The sequence below is a fragment of the Pollachius pollachius genome, assembly GCF_949987615.1.
Source record: "Pollachius pollachius genome assembly, chromosome: 6".
Lineage (NCBI taxonomy): Eukaryota > Metazoa > Chordata > Actinopteri > Gadiformes > Gadidae > Pollachius > Pollachius pollachius.
In genome coordinates, this window is record NC_136939.1 from 11,090,094 (window position 1) to 11,111,239 (window position 21,146).

Below are 21,146 nucleotides of genomic sequence, written 5' to 3' on the forward strand. Positions count from 1 at the left end.
TCTTCACAGCACTTTTGGGAGCCTTCGTAATGCGCCCTCTGCCTTGCCCCCCTCCTTCCTTCCTTCCTTGCCTCCTCCGTTGCTTCCTTGATTCCTTGAGGCGGGTGGAAACAAGAGCAGGGAGGAGGACTGAAGCACTCATACCTGGGGAAGGGTAGAGTTTGAAAAGTCAGTCCGTCAGTACAAACTAATGAGGGTTCGGAGTAGGTCACTTTTGATTGCGTCGGCCATACTGTTGAGTTTAAAGAGTAGTTGTACTTTGAAGGCTCATTTGTAGTTTGTAGTTGGTCTTTTCGGTTTTGAACACGACGCAGACATGTAATATATCCTGTTAGCCCTGTGGGTTGATTTAGTTAGAACTTTGTTGCTGTTCATTATTTTGTCTATATTATACTTGATGTTGCTCTGTGTGCATAAAGTTCTGTGTGCAGCCTGTAATCATCCCAAACCTTTCTATCAATTTGGGTAAGATGATTGATGAGCTTCATAGCTGTATTGATAGCCAATGCTCAAAGTATAAGAAATTATTCTCCGGACAATAAACAGTAACATAGCAACTTTTCTAAGTCAATGATTCTAATGTGCATCCCAATGTCTTCATAGCTTCAGATGCATTCCTTGGCTGTATATTGTTTAAGGAGAGAACTGTACTTTGGTTTGGGACCTCGCTTTGCAAACACCATCTCTGGTCCCATGGTCATTTGGTTTGGACATTCATTCTGACTTAAAGATGAACGTTTTCCGCGGTTAAACAAATACAATGTGGCTGTAGTTCTTATTGCGGTTTATCTAGCAAGACTATTGTTCTCTCGTCCTCAAGCAAATGCTATTTCTTTGAGTAGGAGGCTGGCATATGGCCATTTCCATAGCATCAACAATCTTTTTTTTTATTAACCCTGGTCCAAAAACAACCAAACAACATCTGTTGCATATGAATTACACGTTGCTCATCTGTATTACCAGATCCAATAGTGGGTATTAAGTATGTATGTGGTCACCGCATTGTATAAGTAAAAACTTGAGGCTAACACTGAAGCAACAACACTGATAAAATAATTAATGTACTAATACACTCAATATACCACTACGGTAATTTGGAATTGTATGCCCTTGACGTATAATCATATACTTTAGCCTAAACACACAAGCAATCCGGCCAAAAAAACATTTTGGTTGCCTTATTGTAGTGCGGTGACTTCTTAACAAGAAATGAAACAGTGCAGAAACCCTTCTTCTTTTTCGTCTTGTGCTCTCGTGCATTTACACATCATTTACATGTGGAATGCATCTCTTCATATTCTTTTATTTATTTATTATTTATTAGTGTGAGTCTACGCAGGCTTTAATGCATCCCTTTCACGCTAATGGCTGGCGACGGCGCAACTTTGTGTCAACGCGTCTGCTTGTTCTATGTTTCTTTGTCTCTCCGCCCCGGCGTGTTTATTAGCGGTGGAATGGATGTGCGATGCGGTGATTAGCTTAATGAGCAGTGGCATTTAGGACTTCCTTCTGGATTCCGCTGCCTCTCATTATCAAAACACTGCTCAGGGTTTGTTTGTCAGTGCACTGATATGCTCAAGAGTTTCTGTCTTTCTTTCTGTCTTTGGCATTAATGTTTTGTTTTATTGTCTTGGCACTGTTCCCTGTTATGCTTCTGAAAAATCAGTGGAAAGTGTGTGGTGGAACAGACATAGGACATACATAGAACTTGTTGTCTGTGGTACAACATTCACAGAACATGCAATCCATGGTACAATATACATGGTGCAACATGCGTAGAACATACAAAGAACATGTTGGCTGTGGTACAACATACACAGAACATACAATCCATGCTACAACATACATGGTACAACATACATAGAACATACGAAAAACATATAGTCTGTGGTACAACATACATAGAACATACAATCCATGGTTAAAAATCCATGGTAGGACACACATAGAACATATAGTCTGTGATACAACATACATAGAACATACAGTCCATGGTACTGCATACAGTATGTGGAACAAACATAGAACATACAGTCCATGGTACAACATCCATTGAACATACATGGTGGAACATGCAAAAAGAAGACACAGGTCATGGTAGAACATTCATAGAAAATACATAGAACATATAGTCCATGGTATAACATTCATAGAAAACACATAGAATATACAGTCCATTGTAGAACATACATAGAAAGTACCTAGAACATACCGTCCATGGTGGAACCTAGAACATTCATGGTGGAACATGCAAAAATAGGGCTTCTAGGAGGTTGACAGCAGAGTCTATGAAAGTGATGAACAGAAGACTGCTGCTAGTCCTCATGCATTTATTAATATTTCTGAATAATTAATCAGCCAGAGGCAGCATCACACAGCAGATCCATCAGCAGTGACCTAGCAGACGCTGGTCGACACAACCTCTCTGTATTACCTGGGAAGTCTCATTAAATAAAATGTTAACAACAGGGCTGAGCTGTTATAAGACCACAGCTTCATTGCTTACCACTAAACTTCCAAATGTTATTCGATAACATAGTTATGGTTGGTGCAACATACAGAAGACCATGTAAAGGCAGTACAAATGATTCCACTAAAATCATAATGTTTTTTTCCATGTTTTAAGTGTACACAGGGTATACCTCGAAGTTAAGTGTACAACTAAATAACTGAAGCACAGGGGGAAGAATTCAGACGTATGAAACCCTTCAAATGTGCATTAGGAACATTCCCAGTGGGATCGGAAGTATACAGCATTGCGTATGTGATTCAAGGCATTGGGCACATTGTATTCCACAATAAGACCCAAAGTATGAGTGTTTCAATGTGCCGATCCAATCTCAAAGCTGGGTTTCAAGAAGTAGGATGTGTCCCCTGCTGCGCAGCAGCGGTGGGATGCCTGCAGCACAGCAGCCAGTGCTGCGCTGGGCCTGGCCGCGTACGTGGGGCCTCCTTATCATCCACTGGCTGTCAGACAGGCTGTTTGCCAGGAGGCTCTCTCCTGCTGGTCAGCCTGGGGAGTTGTGCATTGAAACGGGATAGTCTTTTAGCGCGCGGAGGTCTGGGGGGCACGTCGTCATATGGGAATTGGAATGCATATACCCTGATGTGTGTGTGGGTTTGTGTGTGTGTGTGTGTTTGTGTGTCTTTGTTTGTGTACCATCAAACGTATCTATGTTCTTGCGAGTGTGTATGTGACTGTGTGTGTGTTTTGTCGTTCTGTTTGTGTGTGTACCATCGAATGTGTCTGTGCATTGAAACGGGATAGTCTTTTAGCGCGCGGAGGTCTGGGGGGCACGTCGTCATATGGGAATTGGAATGCATATACCCTGATGTGTGTGTGGGTTTGTGTGTGTGTGTGTGTTTGTGTGTCTTTATTTGTGTACCATCAAACGTATCTATGTTCTTGCGAGTGTGTATGTGACTGTGTGTGTGTTTTGTCGTTCTGTTTGTGTGTGTACCATCGAATGTGTCTGTGTTCTTGCGAGTCTGTGTGTGTCTGTGTATGGGAGCCCTTTTGTGTCGCCTGCTATAGAGAACATTGGTGCTCACAGGCCAGGCTCAGTGCTGTGTCATTAAACCTTCCAGTTATACCCCCCCCCCCCCCCCCCCCATCACCCAACTGGCCCATCCTGTGGCCATGATGTGTCCATGACAGCCCAGCAGCGGCCTTCCAATGCTTTCCCTATGGGGCAGGCGCCGGAGCTCAACCTAGCGTCGTGCCACCCCGGGCGCTGAACCGCTGAGCAAGGCGCCAAACTGGGAGGAGCCTATTTTTGCATCCCCCAGTGTTCAAACATTGTCAGCTTTCACGCTGACCTTGCGGCGACGCTCGGCGCTAACAAATCACGTTCCATTCTGATGTTTTGTTAGTGAAAATACAATAATCCCCATGAGTATCGATTCGTAATCCCATGAGATTGTGTATGGTTCACTCTACCTAGCGCTGAGGCTGGCGTCCACAAGTCATTCTTAGACGATCTAGTGTGTTAGTGTGTCTATAGAAGTGTGCTACCTGTCTGTCTGTGTGTGTCTGCTACCCTATCCTTCATCACCCTACAACCACCACCACCACACCCTGCCCCCTGAGCCTCCATCACGCAGCTCCCCAGCTAACAGCTCTAGCCGCTGGGTGGCTTTAAGAGAGATGGTGCCTTCTCTTCCTTCTTCTCTCTCTTTCCCTTCTTTACAGGTAAACGTGTATGTGTCTGTGTGTGTGTGTGTGTGTGTGTGTGTGTGTGTGTTTGTGTGTGTGTGTGGCCCGCGGACGGTGAAGAGAGCAGGAAACATGTCAGAGCTCAAGGGCTTTATTGGCTGTTTCTGAAAGATACTTTCTTTAAAGAGTCGGCTCACTGCTTGACATTGGACAAAGAAGGAACTTGTTGACTTTTTGTGTGTGGTGTGTGTGTGGCCATGTTAGCAGTCCATTTTAGATTTCAGCAGCAAGCATGGCTAGGTTTTATTGAGGAATAAAAACTCATAATGTAGAGCACTTCAAAGGTACAAAAAAAATGGGCAGTAAGGAGTTGAATTAAGTCTTTTATTACTCCATAATATATACTGTTTCATATAAAAAAAAATGGAATTGCTCATAGAATCTATCATTATTTTGCCTCACAACATGGAGACCTCTTCGTGGAAAAGCCAATTGGGTGATCACATGGTCCATCGTCCATGTTAATGACCCCAGCCCTATCTACTTCCTATAGAGTCTATAGGGAGTAGAGTGCCCTGTCTGCATTTTCATCTTAAAACATATGAGCAGGTGGTGCGTATGAAGTTATAGAGATGGAAAAAACCATACACATGGAGGTTCAAACATCGACTAAAAACACACCTTTTTCATATTATAATATATCTGAAAATTTCAGATATTATGAAATAATTTACAATTCTTTTGACATTATAGAGCTACGATTTTTCTGTGAAAAAAACATTAAAAAAAAGTTGGACCATTGGCGTAATTTTTCAGAATCTGACCGATTTCTAGAAGAAGAAGGAGCGTATGAGGCAGTAATCTTGCATTTGAAAATACACAGTCATAATTGTGAGTGCAAGAGAAAGTGCAATTTCAGAAGGTGCTTCTGTTAGTTCTACTGCCCGGTTCTCAAGAAAGGCATGCCTTAGATTCTTAAAAGCAAACAGGGTCACTGCCGGCAGCAAACCATAAAACTAGGTTGAACTAGCTTACAATAAACTGACACATAGGCCTGGTTAGCAGGGCAAACAGTGGGGGGGGGGGGGGAGAGAGAGAGAGAGAGAGAGCAAAACAACAAAACACATCGTTTTGCATCCAGACCCCCATCTCGTGTGTTCCTCCATGGTGGCCTGCTGCCAGGTAATTACAAAACCAGGACTAAGGGGAGAAACCTGGGGTGCCAGCCTCATGATGTTTCCTATGTGCTTTGATTGGACCTTGTTTTGTTTTTCCAACATGCAGCATGCTATTTGGAAGTACAAACCGTTCCTGTTTATCTTGACTACGAAATACTTAGTTTTATAATTTATTATAATTAATTAATTTATATCTTTATATGTAGGCATATAGAATATATATATATGTATAATTTTCTTTTTTTTCTAATCTCTTCTTCCTGAAATGTATGTCCTTGTTTTCTTTTCTTTATCATTCCATTCAGATTCAGAAGTTTATTCGTTCACTTTATAGAGCAATATGCACGGCTACAACAGTGTTCGCCGAGACAGGTCTTCATCTGAATGTATCCCCGTCCCTGTATACCCCCCCCAAGAGAGTCTCCCTGAGCTAAGAGTAAAGCAGATGCCCCTACTTTCCAGTCCCTCTCTTTTCCTTTCTGTTTTTCACCCTCTCTCTCTCTCTCTCTCTTTCTCTCCAACTCTCCCTCTCTCCCTCTCTCTCCCCCTCTCTCCCTCTCTCTCTCCCCCTCTCTCTTTCCCCTATCTCTTTCCCCCATCTCTCTTCCCTCTCTCTTCCCCTCCTCCCTCTCTCTCTCCCCCTCTCCCCTATCTCTTTCCCCCATCTCTCTTCTCTCTCTCCCCCTCCTCCCTCCCTCCCTCCTCCATCCCTCCCTCCCTCTCTCTCTCCCCCTCTCTTTTCCCCATCTCTCTTCTCTCTCTCTCCCCCTCCTCCATCCCTCTCTCCCCCTCTCTCTCCCCCATCTCTCTTCTCTCTCTCTCCCCCTCCTCCATCCCTCTCTCCCCCTCTCTCTCCCCCATCTCTCTTCTCCCCCTCTCTCCCCCTCTGCTCTTTGATTCCCTGTTCCGGGGACTTTTCTTAGTTGTTTGCTGCTAGTGACCCGGCACGGTGCAGCACGGGGAGGCTAGGGAGCCGGTGTGTGCTGACTCTCCCTGCCGCTCCACTCGTAAATCGCTCTTTTATGGCCCCTGTAATGGTCCCCCAGTCGACGATCTCGGCTCCGTCGCACTGCAGATAGATCCTGGCACGTTCGGGGCCACCCGACGCTAGCTGTGTGTGTGTGTGTGTGTGTGTGTGTGTGTGTGTGTGTGTGTGTGTGTGTGTGTGTGTGTGTGTGTGTGTGTGTGTGTGTGTGTGTGTGTGTGTGTGTGTGTGTGTGTGTGTGTGTGCGCGTGTGTGTGTGTGTGTGTTGGTCATGGGGGAAGGGGGTTGGAGGCAAAGGCACACAGGGTGAACACATATGCTCGATTTAACACAAGGGACACACACTCTCTAGACCCACACACAGACACACGCATACACACTGATATACACACTGCACACACTCACAAACACACTCAATGATACACACTGACGCACAAACACAGAGAAACACACACACACACACACACACTGATTTACACACACACTGATACACACACACATACACTGATACACACACACAATTATACACACACACACACACACACATATCACTCTCAAACACCCGAGCCACCATGAGCACATGCCATCATGTTCAGCTTCATAAAAATGTACATCCAAAACACGCCATCTGCCACGAGCACGACTTCCTGTGTGAAAGGTCGCGCAAACTAGTGGAGAAGGTGCTGTTTTCACCCTCACTCGGAGTTAATGACACCCAAAATGGCGGTTAACTGCGGGATCCCACCAGCCACCCCTTCCCCTCCAACTCATGACTTACAGACCGGTTTAGCCGTGTGAATCTCCCGTTCCATATGGAAAACGTATGTCAGAGCGTGAAGAATGACATCACTATTCGTCAACATCACTCGCGGTTCCGTCCTCGCAAATTCACTTTTGACACACACTTTTCGCTTCAGCCGAAGCATGTGTGTGTGTGTGTGTATGTGCCTTGTCTTTAATCTTTTCTTTCTACCAACATAAAATATCACATAGCACACAGACTAGATTGCTTTTCTGGTGGCTTCATATTCATATAATGAACACTGCGTTTGTGTTGTCCGCGGCGCTGCGCAATGGACACACAATACAGGATTGGATTTCAATGGGGAGAATAAAATGCATTTTATTAAGAAAAAGCAATATGCAAGACAGGGAAAACAAAGGCAGTGTGGTGTGTTTATATTTCAATGTCTGTAATAACACAAAGTAAAACAATACAGTATGTGTTTGGCTTATTTCATTGTGTTTGTTATTCATAGTGTATTTGTAAAATATATCCAGTCATAGAAATTATTGATGTTGTCCAAGGTTTATCCCCAAATATATTGAACAATTATATATTTTATGTTTTCTAGTAATGGTCAAGATATGGCTGTTTAACTTTCAGGTGGACCATTTTGAGTTCATCAACACTTTTGTTAGCCACACGCACTCTGTGTGCTAGCATTTAAAGCATGATGACCTCATGCAGATTACCGGCTTTCATTTTAATTGTGGCGTCGGTTCCGGGTTAGTTGGTTGTATGCCACAGACTGGCGGCATGGGTATTAACCTGCCAATAAAGGTGCTGTGTACTCTCCAGCCTTACCCACAATGCACCAGGGTCCCATAGGACCAGCACTATGATATCACCATGGCATCCAGTAGGTGTGTGAGAGCGCGCGTGTTTATATTGAGATTATTTTATGTGTGTGTTTGTGTGTGTGTGTGTGTGTGTGTATGTGTATGTTTGTGTGTGTGTGTGTGTGTGTGTGTGTGTGCATCAAGAGGGGTCCGGTTTCTGGCACCAGAAACCCAAATTTGAACAAATATATGAATATCTCTCTATCGCTAAGCCTACCCAAATATCGCAGGTCCAAATTATTACAGACGGATTAAATATGTCTACGAGTCAATTGCACAAAAATTAACAAAGGATTAATTAGCCAAAATTTTTGCGAGCTAAAGCAGCTGAACTGACTCGTAAGCAACCACACACATGCATGCACACACACACACACACACACACACACACACACACACACACACACACACACACACACACACACACACACGTACACGCACATGGGCATACACACAGGGCTCTCAGCTGTGCATGTGACTGCTTTTTAGTATTCCAGCCACGTCTCTCGGAGGGAGAGGCATTCAATTGGGATCAAGCAGATTAGAGTATAATATGGACCACTATTAAAGGCTGCAAATGAGAGCCATGGGTTAGCACCTGAGCAGCTGCCATGCCCGAGTGTAGGCCGGTACAATGCACTGTTACCCCGGCCTAACATACACACACGCACACACACACGCACACAGAGGGAAGCACACACACCCACACATACACACCCACACACATATATATTAATACACACACACACACACACACACACACACACACACACACACACACACTCACACTCACACACATAGACAAACACACACACACAAACACACACAAACATACACATATATTAATACACACACACACACACATCTAAATAAACACACATAAATAGACACATACATACATAAATACACACACGCAAAGGCACCAAGTGTATGGCTTTGTGCATAATTCTGTGAGTGTTACAACGCAAAACAGAAAACATTATCAGCTCTCTTTCAAAATGTATGTATGTAGGAGATTAAAAAAAGAGTTTGCGCTTGTATGCTTAGCCAGCCCAAGTGCTTTGTAGGTGCTGCATAATGGGACTAAGTAGTGTACGGTATTATGGGCCAATTCAGCAGGCCGGATGACAATGACCCGTTACCGAGTCATTGCAATGCATCCACCATACTGATTATTTGCATTACATCGAATAGAAAATCTTGTGACCTTTTCACTTTAAAGCTCAAATAAATTAGACAGGCTTCTTTGCACCACAGTCACTAGCCTAAAAGTAAGGAGTCAATGCCTGATCATTTACTTATTTTATATCTTACACTTCTTTGTTTACACCTGGAAATATAATTATGGACGTAGTACGTACATAGGGAAGATAAATCAACTCTCAACAAATATATATATATATATATATATATATATATATATATATATATATGCATAAGATGCTCTCTAGATTTGCTTGAAATATTACAGATAAGTAAATCCTTTCATCCATTTGTATTGACTTGGATTCCCTAGGCTTCCCTTCAGGTTGATGGTAGCCAGAGGATGCATTCAGAGAGAGAAGACAAATAGGACAGCATGGGGCTTCCCAGACACCATTACTAGTGTACCAAATGTAGGATGATCGGAACTCTGAAAGCTATTTATATTGTATTTATTTAGAGAGCCAAGGGTTTATTTCCACACTCTCGCAGATTCCCTGTCTATCTCTCTCTCTCTCTCTCTCTCTCTCTCTCTCTCTCTCCCCCTAACCCTCAAGACTCAAGAATCAAAGGGCTTTATTGGCGTGGAAAAGTTACATGAAACTTGCCAACGTACAACATTTTAAATAAGATAAAACTTTGGATGCAAAACATTGGATTACATTTTTTCAATAACAGGAAATTGTGCAAAAATACAATATAAACCAGCCTCTCTCTCTTTCTGTCTCTGTCTCTCTGTCTCTGTGTCATGTCTCCCCCCCCCCCCCCCCCCCGGTTCCCCAGACACCCCCTGTTCCCCCTGCTGGCCCTGCTGTTTGAGAAGTGTGAGCAGGCCACGCAGGGCTCCGAGTGCATCACGTCGGCCAGCTTCGACGTGGACATCGAGAACTTTGTGCACCAGCAGGAGCAAGACCACAAGCCCTTCTTCAGCGAGGACCCCGAGCTCGACAACTTGGTGAGTTTGCGCCGCCCCCAACCCCTTGTTTTGTAATAAAAATATTTATAACTATGCATAAATCAAAACAAATAATATATATATTTTTTATATATATATATATATATATATATAAAAACACATTGCCTTCATAAGGTTAAAACAGTTGGCTCCTCGAAAGAAAATTGTGTAGAAGTAAAGGAGATGATGTGGGGAAGGACTTTGCGGGGGTTATAAGAAGTGTCTTAACCATCTACCAAGTCTTTTCTGTTATTTCAACATTGTCCAAAAGTGTTGAAAGCAGTAAGGTTTCATCCTTCAGTCCTTCCACGATGGTGTCCTACTTTCGAGCAGATGCTGTGGTATGAACACGCCGGATGCAATTAGAGGGAGGGATTGTCCTTAGAGACATAAAGTTGATTGTGGACACAAATTAATACAATTTAGCCGTGTGATTATAGCGCCTCTCCTCCTCATGCCACTATTCGCTCCCACCTTTTTTGTGTAGTCCCCCACCCAAACGCACGCACAAAGGCACACATTATACACACACACACACACACACACAGACAAACACACACGGAAGCACACAGACACACACACGAATGCAGACACATACACACACAATCAAACACACACGTATATTAATACACAAACACACACACACACACACACACAAACACACACATAAATACATGCGCGTGCCCGCACAGACACACACAGTAACACACACGCACAATCAAACACACACGCACAATCAATGGCATACACATAACCACACACACAGAATCACAGGCATAAACACGCACACAAACACAAATGCACACACACGCAAATAGACACACACACACCTTATCCCCTTTTCTCTCTCAGCAGCTCAATTGAATATGAAATTAGGAGAGGGAGGGCTGCTGATTGTGTCGCTCATCAGAAAAGAGAGAGCTGGAGTGTGAGTGTGCGGTGGGGATGCAGTGATGGAGAGAGAACACACACACACACACACACACACACACACACACACACACACAGACGAAGGCAGACCCACACAATGTATTCAACTTGTTTTTTGGATGGGGTGGGTGGATGGGACCATTAAGGGGGGATGGCGGGTCGTGTCGAAGTGCTGAACAGACAATTAACCCTGCAACTGTGCACTTTAACGACGTGTACTGCGTGCCAACGTCCGTCCCGACGGGCACTAACTCTTCCGCTGGGAGGTGGGGGGGGTGCTATGACGGGCAACACACTCACCGGTGCCGGGCTCTCGACGGCTCAGTGACAACGGCCTTTAATTAGATTGATTTATCTCCTGGCCGTCGCCACGGTGACCTTCAAGGGGACGACTTTGAGCCGCTCAGCACAGGAGTTTGAGGAGATAAGTTCATGTGGATCTAGAGATGGCGGCCGAAGCGACTCGGAGGCTGTACTGTGTGCCCCTCGTGCTAGCATCAAACCGTCTTTACAGATACTTTTTATCCTTTTGCAAATCCCAATGCTAAAAGTTTTTCTATATTCTGTACAGCAGTGCAACAATATTATTGTGCATTGAGATGCTTCTCGTCTCAAATATATAGCATATGAGACAGTAAATAATGCAATATTAATGTGCTCGTCACTGTCTGTCCATTTGTCAGTTCATAGTTTTTGCGTAGCAGCAGTAGAGTTTAAAGTGTAGCCTACAGTATCCCAGCGTACTGTAATATAACAATGAGACTGCTGCGCCTTCCTCGTGAAACTTTATCAGTGCTGCTTTCACAGATTGCTGGTTGCCAACAACCAGGGAGTCAGAGAGGCAGAGGTTGGACGTTAGGGGTCAGTTTACGGTTCACGTTTAAACAGGAGGAGGCTAGTGTGTGTTGCTGTTGTTGCTTGAGGAATGTATCTGGTGAAACACATGTATTTTTTTCCAGAAAGTTTCTTGCTAGTATCAGGACAAATCAAGCAGCAATATAAAACCCCTCTGTAAGGAACAAAGTGTTCGTCTAATCACAGCTTTACATATTGCTAACATTACATGGTCCATATCGCACATTTAAACCAATGATCCAAGAACGATTCCATAAATGGCTTGCCTTGCTGCTCCGGCGGTCCTTCCAGAGGTGAAATCCCAGTTAAATCTCTGTGTTGTTGTCCTTAAACAACGCTGTGTGTCTCTTTATGTGGGGACCCAGATGGTGAAGGCCATCCAGGTGTTGCGGATCCACCTGCTGGAGCTGGAGAAGGTCAATGAGCTGTGTAAGGACTTCTGCAACCGCTACATCACCTGCCTCAAGACTAAGATGCACAGCGACAACCTGCTTCGCAATGACCTGGGAGGTCCCTATTCGCCCACCCAGACCCTGCTGGGCATTCAACAGGTAAGCTGTCGAATGATGCCATTTCCTTGTCATTGGCAAATCAAAGTGACAGTGTATTTTTATTGTATTATAACACAGGTTCATGTTAAAGGCTGAGTGACAATACAAAAGTTGTATTATTTTATTTCGTAATATTTCATGAAACTTTCGGTTTCTTACAATTTATATTTAGTTAGACTACCGAGAAATACTGATCTTTTTATTTGTATAATTCAGAATTTTGAATTTAATTTGTGAATATTAAGTACAGGCGTTTTGTTAAAAACTGAATTGGTTTATTTTTTTGTATTATCTACTATACCTCTGTATTTCATATTATTTTTATTTTTGTTTGTGGCTAGCATACACAGCTTTGCATTTGGTCTCCAGATGTTAATGATAACAACCATTATGACGCATGCACTTGCATCCTGCACCTTTACATTGCACTTTAAAGGGTTTATCTGCGTCGAACACACGAGAGAGAGGTGTAATGTAACTTAAACACTTCACATTTGTCTCATTCTAGTGTCTCTCTATGACCTCCCCCTCCCCCTTCTCCAGGAACTAATTCAGACCTCCTCCTCCTCCTCTCCATCCATGACCTCTGTCTCCAGCTCTGTTAACCCCTCGGGGGTCCTGGTGCCCACCGGCAGCCTCCAGCAGGGCAACGTTGCCATGACGACAATCAACTCTCAGGTGGTATCAGGTAAGCAAACGTGGCGAACGCCTGGACAAACAAACACTCTCAGATAGACACACACACACACACACACATACAGAACGCCAGACACACACACAGATAAACACAGTCTGCCGCAGGAAATTGGGTTGTTTGAGACTTCTTTCTGGAAAGTAAAAGCTTTATTTTTTTTTTACATTGATTTGGAGTAGCTGTTTGTGATTTAAAAAATATCTAAATATCAAACTAGCTTTCAGAGAGAAACTCCTGTTTTGTTTGTGCTTCAGGAACACAAATAGAAAGACTGTTTGCTATTTCCCTTTGGGAAGTTCATGGTGATATCTGTTAATAAAGAAATACTTTAGACTGATCTACTATCTAACCACACTTTATCTATATAGATGGTGCAATCTTAGGGTTAGTCATTTCATACAATTAGACATGCTACACTGCATACTGTGCATGTTACAAACGATATTTGTTTGTTGTATGCATAACCTTCACAATACATTTTTTTGTACAATGTGTTGTGAGAAGCCACAAATGTGTTGAAAGCAGAAGCGTAATGTAAAGGCAAGTAAAGACAAGTAGAAATTTTCATCTTTGGAACCTGACACAAAACAGTGCAAAACAGCATGAGGTTTTTATATGGAAAGTGGCTTTATGGCTTCAGATTCATAATAAAGACAGCGTTTGACATTTCATTTTGACACAGATGTCCATGTTGTATTACCAACGGTCGGAAATGAACACTTAGAAAGATATTCTACCTCTGCAGGTTTCGAATTTGATAGCAAGTGTTTCTGCGATTTGCATTTGGTCTATGATTCATGCTATTCATTCTATTTATTTAAGAGTGCTGTTTCAGTCGCAATACATCAACTCCATTTCCATGGTAGAATCCTAGAAATGTTGGACCGTTTTCATCATTGGTCCTATTTGGCCCGGATCAATGATGAAGATAATCAATTCAGTCGTTTCATTATGGTTTCATGTCCTCCCAAACTTGGCACCTACTTCCCTATTTTTTGTTTGCCTATCCTTTCCTAGATGAATGGACCTGCATGTTTTACTTCACATGGTTTCTTTAGGTAGTTTTTCATTGCCTGCTGAGATCTTCTAGTCAGAAAGTGTCCTCCCACTGTGTGTGATATATGTATTCGGGGAGTAAATACCCTTGACTTGCTTACCATATATGACCTTCCTTTGATATGAGCACTGAGTTACAATCCTGGGTGTCGATGTATTATATAACAATGTTGCATTTTTTTTCATCAAACAGTTGTTTCCATGTATCAACGCTCAAGGATGGTGCACAGTCGATCAGAGACATAACTGGTCTTGATCTCTCAAAAAGTTAATCACACTTAAACCAACTAATTCATCCATGGTTGAAGTATTTGTTGGGTGAATGGCTTGGCGTTGTGAGCCTACTACCACAGCAGTGAAAGCTGAACACCCTCCACGACTCTAGGCGTGTAATGATGTCAGGGCAGCACAGTGGAGGCAGTTAATCTTGCCCTCTAGAAATCCCTCTCTCCGCCCAGTGAAATAAATCAATGTTTTTGCCTTTGATGGCGGCGCGTTCACGCCTCAAACAGACTGAAATAAGAGGCCCTTGATCAGCACTAATTACGCCACTGGCAAATTTTGCAGACAATCTTCTAATCTGTCTTTTTATTTTTTTATCATTTAATATGGGTTGCAGATCTTACCGTGGTTGAATCTTTTGCGGGATTTTGTTTGTGCTGAGCAAAGCGAGTTAGCGCTAGCCCAGTGTAGCACTTAATGGAGCGCCTTGCTGGTTAAACGTCGCCGCTCACCCTGTTCAAATCATCCCCTCAGGTGGGACCCTGTACCAGCCGGTTGCCATGGTGACATCACAAGGGCAGGTGTTGACCCAGGGCCTGCCCCCAGGAACCATCCAGATTCAGAACTCACAGGTGAGCTGAACCACCGCTGATTGTCAGACACACATACACATCTCTATATGCATATACAACTCTCTCTTTTTCTCTCTGTCTGTCTGTCTCTCTCTCTCTCTCGCTCTCTCTCTCTCTCTCTCTCGGCCCCCCTCCCGCCCGCCTCTACCAGTTTGTTATTTTAAAAGGCTCTCTTTACACCCTCACCAGCCGAGGCCCTCCGGCCAGCAGCTTATTGTCGCTAAATGGCCCTCCTGCTGACAAACAAAATGGAGCTCTGTTTATTCCCATGATGCTTAGGGACGTTTGGGGGGTGGGGGAGGGGTGGGGGGGCTGCAGATTATTCTGTCAAATCTAGTACACAGTACAGGATTTATTAAATTGCCGCTGCTTCTGCGGTTTGGTACATTAATAGTGTGGGAAATGACGCTGTCATATTCACTCATAACACGGGTACATTGGAAATGATCCCTTTTGAATATGTATTAAATGGGTTTAATATGTGTGTTCCTTCATTAAAATAATCGAAGTTGAGACAGAACATGCGTACACTCTCAAATGATGTGAGTTTTTTTTGTGTCCTTGAGAAACGTAAAAGGCTCTCGCTCTTAAAACATACCACTCTCTAGTTTCTGTGCACTCGGAAAACTTGAGTGTTATTGTAGCTGGTTCAATTCTCAAAAGAAGAAGAAAAAAAGGATCATTCCCAAATGAAAACTATAAAATCATAAGGAGGTGCTTGAAAGCAAACCAGCTTCCAACTGACAACTCCACTGACTTGAGGCCGTATGAGTGCACGTGGGGCTTAGCATCGCTAGTCACCCTCTGTTATCATATCAGCCATCATCCTTAGGTCTTGGATGGTGGATTTCATGGATGACTGCTGCTGTGATCTTACAGCAATGGTGTGGATCCAGATTGTTGTTTGATATGACAATAGGTTATTTTGGATGCATTCTGTTGTCGCTGTTTATGATTTTGAATCCCGAATCCAGTTCTGTGACAATGCCTATGAATATTCATAACCTCTTTCGTCCTACGTTGTTAGCCATGGGAACCATACATTGCAATATAGCACAGCAAAGAAAACACGGTAAAAGATACAGAACCGCAAGAAAATCAGCAGACATAATTTACTGAAGCTATGCCAGTCACTTTTCAATAAAAGGATCATTCCCAAATGAAAACTATAAAATCATAAGGAGGTGCTTGAAAACAAACCAGCTTCCAACTGACAACTCCACTGACTTGAGGCCGTATGAGTGCACGTGAGACTTAGCATCGCTAGCCACCCTCTGTTATCATATCAGCCATCATCCTTAGGTCTTGGATGGTGGATTTCATGGATGACTGCTGCTGTGATCTTACAGCAATGGTGTGGATCCAGATTGTTGTTTGATATGACAATAGGTTATTTTGAATGCATTCTGTTGTCGATGTTTATGATTTTGAATCCCGAATCCAGTTCTGTGACAATGCCTATGAATATTCATAACCTCTTTCGTCCTACGTTGTTAGCCATGGGAACCATACATTGCAATATAGCACAGCAAAGAAAACACGGGAAAAGATACAGAACCGCAAGAAAATCAGCAGACATAATTTACTGAAGCTATGCTAGTCGCTTTTCAATAAAAAAATAAATGAGCACATTTGCGATGTCAAACCTTGAAATTTCTCCTCTTTTTTCATGTTGCTGAAACAAGAGAAAATATGTCCCTGCACCCACAAACCTGATATTTGGGCCATTCTGAGATGGGCCGTTGCAGAATTGCAGATTAGAACGCCTTTGTAAAAATGACATTGAGCTGTCACCCATCACGCCATTAGCAGAGTTTGAGATTTGTAGACTGGAAACAGGAAACACTATCCTCTCTCCAGCCAGATGTTGAGGTATCTGCTTTGTAGATACCAATGGCGTCAAAGCAAAGAGGGGAGCTTTGGGAACTGGTTTGCATCAACAAGGGGCCCCTAATGGGCCCTCATGCTAGCCAGGTCATTCTACCAGACTGCGAGACTAAAAGAGAGAGCCTGGTTGAACAGTGAGGACTCAGGAATTCAAAGGAAACCATGTTGAGTGGGTGCTGCTGTTGCTAATGCTGTTGATACCGCTACTGGTTTTGCTACTGTTGCTGCTAAGTACTACTATCATACTGCTAAGGGTACTACTGCTGCTATCGCTACTGTACTTTTCTACTGTTACTACAACTGGTAATGCTACTTGTACTTTTACTGCTATTGCTACTAGTGGTACTATGATACTGCTACTGGTCCTATACTACTGCTACAGCTGTTGGTACTATGATACTACTATTGCCGCTGGTACTAGACTACTACTCCTACTAATACTGGTACCATGATACTACTCCTACTGCTGCTGATACTATTTTACTTCTGCTACTATACTACTACTTTGACTGCTACTGGTAAACTACTGCTACTACTGCTACTGGTGCTATGATACGACTACTGTAACTGGTACTATACTACTAATACTACTGCTACTAGTACTATGATACTACCGCCCCCACTGCCACTGGTACTGAGGCCTTCTCCATGTCACGTTAACACTCACGCTCCAGGACTTTGGGTGGGGGGGGTATTAGAGACATGGGGCGCAGCCACATGATACCAGGACTGCAATTATAATGACACGTGTTTTGCGTGACTGTTTGTGTGTGTCTGTGTGTGTGTGTGCGTGTCTGTGTGTTACTGTGTGTGTCTGTGTGCGTCTGTGTGTGTGTGCATTTATGGGCATTGTGAGATTTAGTTTGGAGTGCGTGTTGGTGTTTGCTCCTTCATAAACTAGCAAGCCAATTTAGTAGGGTTCTATACATATGGAGATCGATGCAGATTTTTATTCGATACACACATCTACATCAACAAGTGAAATGGGACCAAAAGGCGGAAATTCGTTACATTTGTCGGCGTTTCACCGCCGATGATGTGACTGATCACAACAGAACCTATGATGTCTTTTGCAAGGTGGGAAGTATGTTGCCCGCTTCCCATTATTATTGTTATTGTATTCTAAGTATGATTACTCAAGTCTCGTCACCATGGTGACACTCGAAGAGGCGTTTCTGTCCTTGCCAAACACAGACCCCTCGCCTTTGTTTCCGTGGCAACAATAACAAATCCACGCACCCCCCCCCCCAAACCCCCTCCCTGCCAGCCCCCCTCTCCCACAACCACACATCTGAAATGTTTTTTTTTCCCCGTTTGTTCTTTCTTCCACCCCCCCCCCCCCCCTGTGCCTTGGCGTCCGTCGGCGAAGGTGAACCTTGACCTGTCGTCCCTTTTGGACAGTGAAGACAAGAAGTCCAAGAACAAACGAGGCGTGCTGCCCAAACACGCCACCAACATCATGCGCTCCTGGCTCTTCCAGCATCTCATGGTGAGGCCTCACGCGTGTGTGCGTGCGTGCGTGTGTGTGTGTGTGTGTGTGTGTGTGTGTGTGTGTGTGTGTGTGTGTGTGGGGGGGGGGCATTTTGAAGTTTATCGGTAATAGTTTCACAGAGTAGGGATGATGGCAATTGGGATTCAAATACTTTTAAAGAGTCAAAGGAAATAAATTCTGTGTGTTTTGCGCCATCTAATGGTCAAAACGGTCCATCACCTAAACTGTTTGGGAATATTATGGTTTGGTCGATTGGTTTGTGTAAGGCTGTGCATCATGCCTGTATTTGCTAAATTTACTAAAAATAACAAATACATTTCAGTGTGGAAATATTGCCTTTAGTGTATATATTTTAATATTGATTGCAACAGATCAAAATCAGCTCAGCATGTTGATTCTAACTAAACTGAAAATAGAAAATATGTAAATGTGACCTATTTTAGAAGCCGAGGGCTAACTATGTTGTGTGTTACTGTTTCCGATAGCATCCTTACCCAACAGAAGACGAGAAGCGACAGATCGCAGGACAGACAAACCTTACCCTATTACAAGTGAACAATTGGTAAGGTGATGTGTTTTCACTCAAAGAATGTAAACACTACCCTGGTATAGAGAAAGAAAACTGTTTCATGTTATTTCGGAAAATGAACACCTTGGATGTCTTGAAAGCATTGTGGCGCCATCTTCTGGTATTATAACTTAAGTACAACCATTTGTGGCTGAAGTTATTTTGTGGTAATTTATTCAGCTTGCACCATCAGATAATTAGGGATCTGATGTCATTGTTTTGGGTCTCTTTTCTTCCTCTTCTCACTCTCCCTCTCCTTCCCTCTCTCTCTGCCTTTGGAGAAGTAGCACTTAAAGCTAGACAAAGTTCCAAGTTTTTGGCTAGTAATATATATTTTTTAATATATTGAGGTACCATATAATTTACCCTATTTACCTCTCTCTCGCTCTCTCTCTCTCTCTCTCTCTCTCTCTCTCTCTCTCTCTCTCAGGTTCATCAATGCTCGCAGGCGTATCCTGCAGCCCATGCTGGATGCCAGTAATCCGGACCCTGTGCCCAAGGCCAAGAAGATGAAGTCCCAGCACCGGCCCACTCAGCGCTTCTGGCCCGACTCCATCGTGGCGGGGGTCCTGCAGACGTACCGCTCCCAGGCCGGTGCCCACGGCAACAGTACGGCACACACACACACCTTACGCACAGACACACAGACACACACACACACACACATCTGATACGCATGCTTCACACAAACCTCACATGTTCTTTTGCTTTCAGGGAAAAGTATTCTTTGATACGTTGAAAACACATTTTTACACGATAAAAACATTGGACGATTTATTAGTCTGAATATTTTCAATCAGCATTTTTCTGAAAAAGCTTTTAACAGCCAAAGACTAATGCATAGATTATTTTATTTATTTATAAATTAAAACTGCAAAGAAAATGAGATGGCAGAGTCATTGCAATCTTATCTCAAATATTTACTGGTTTTAATTAAAAAATGTAACACTGATTTCCATTGCGTCGTCCCAATTGGCTTCTTAATTCAAAATATATTTAGCACGTATATGTATAAGCAATCTGCAAGCTATGCGTTGTCTAAGTCTATTCAGGAGGGGTTCACCACTACAAACAACAAAGAAATAAAACTATATTTAAGTGCATGCATGTGTTACAAATCAATTCACTTTCTCTTTGAAGTTGAACAGGCAATTGTTTTGCAATGCCCAATTATATTTTTTTCTGTTGTCTACCTTACCTGCCTGTATTTTTCTTGTATGCTGTCTCCATTATAACAGTATGACCATAACAAGATAAGGTGAACTTTATTAATCCCAGAAGGGGAATTCAGGTGTCACAGCAGGAAAGTACAGGACAGTAATCGAAATAAATCACTCTATTCCAACCCCCCTTTATCACCAAACCCAACCTAATCCCTCACCCACCACCACCCATCCCCAACCAACCCAACCTAACCCCACTTCACCCACCTTCACCCAAACCCACCCCTCCTCCCATAACTCAACCCCACTTAACCCTCTATCACCCATCCCCACCTAAACTCACCTCACCCACTGTCACCCTACCCCACTCCACCCACTATCACCCATCCCAATCCAACCCCGCCTCCTCCATCACCCACCCAGACCCCCTGGGTATGGACGGCCTGCAGCCCCTCCCGTCGGAGTCGGCCACCCTGGCTATGCAGCAGGCCCTGATGGCGGCCGACGACTCCATGGACGGGACTGAGGAGGAGGAGGAGGAAGAGGAGGAGGAGGAGGAGGAGGAGGAAGAGGAGGAGGAGGAGGAAGAGATGGAGGAAGAGGAGGAGGATGGGCGGGAAGGACACGACCGGGGGAGGAACATGAGCGGAGGGGGAGGGGCGAGGACAGAGAGCAGCAACATGGAGGACTTGGAGTAGGGAGTCACGCAGAGAGAGGAACGCAAGTTCTCTGATGAGTACTTGGACATAGGTTTGATTGTTGTTATTTCACTTTTCAAGAACGTAAGCAATGAATACATTTCATGTTGCTCTGGCTTTCTGGTAAATCGTACTCGTTTCCCCCCCCGAGACGTTTTTGAGATACGATTGTTTACTTCAGGATTCTTGAAAATCATGAAAATCTGTCATTCATCAGTTAGACCAAGCTCTTTTTTTTGTTTCTTGTTTTCTTGAAGGTGAAATAAAATTATTCAAAACTGGGATAAAATGTTAAGAT

General features: G+C 43.6%; 1 protein-coding gene across 1 annotated transcript in view; it reads left to right on the plus strand.

Moving 5' to 3' along the window:
* The window catches only part of pknox2 (pbx/knotted 1 homeobox 2), a gene marked incomplete at both ends in the record, with an annotated part of 63,356 nt that extends 42,508 nt beyond the window's left edge, over positions 1–20,848 (plus strand). The window contains 8 exon segments of the mRNA XM_079737841.1: positions 9,929–10,100; positions 12,251–12,436; positions 12,980–13,124; positions 14,943–15,040; positions 18,297–18,416; positions 18,905–18,981; positions 19,418–19,596; positions 20,574–20,848. Coding sequence (XP_079593967.1) covers positions 9,929–10,100; positions 12,251–12,436; positions 12,980–13,124; positions 14,943–15,040; positions 18,297–18,416; positions 18,905–18,981; positions 19,418–19,596; positions 20,574–20,848 — 1,252 coding nt within the window.
* Positions 20,849–21,146: the final 298 nt, after the last annotated feature.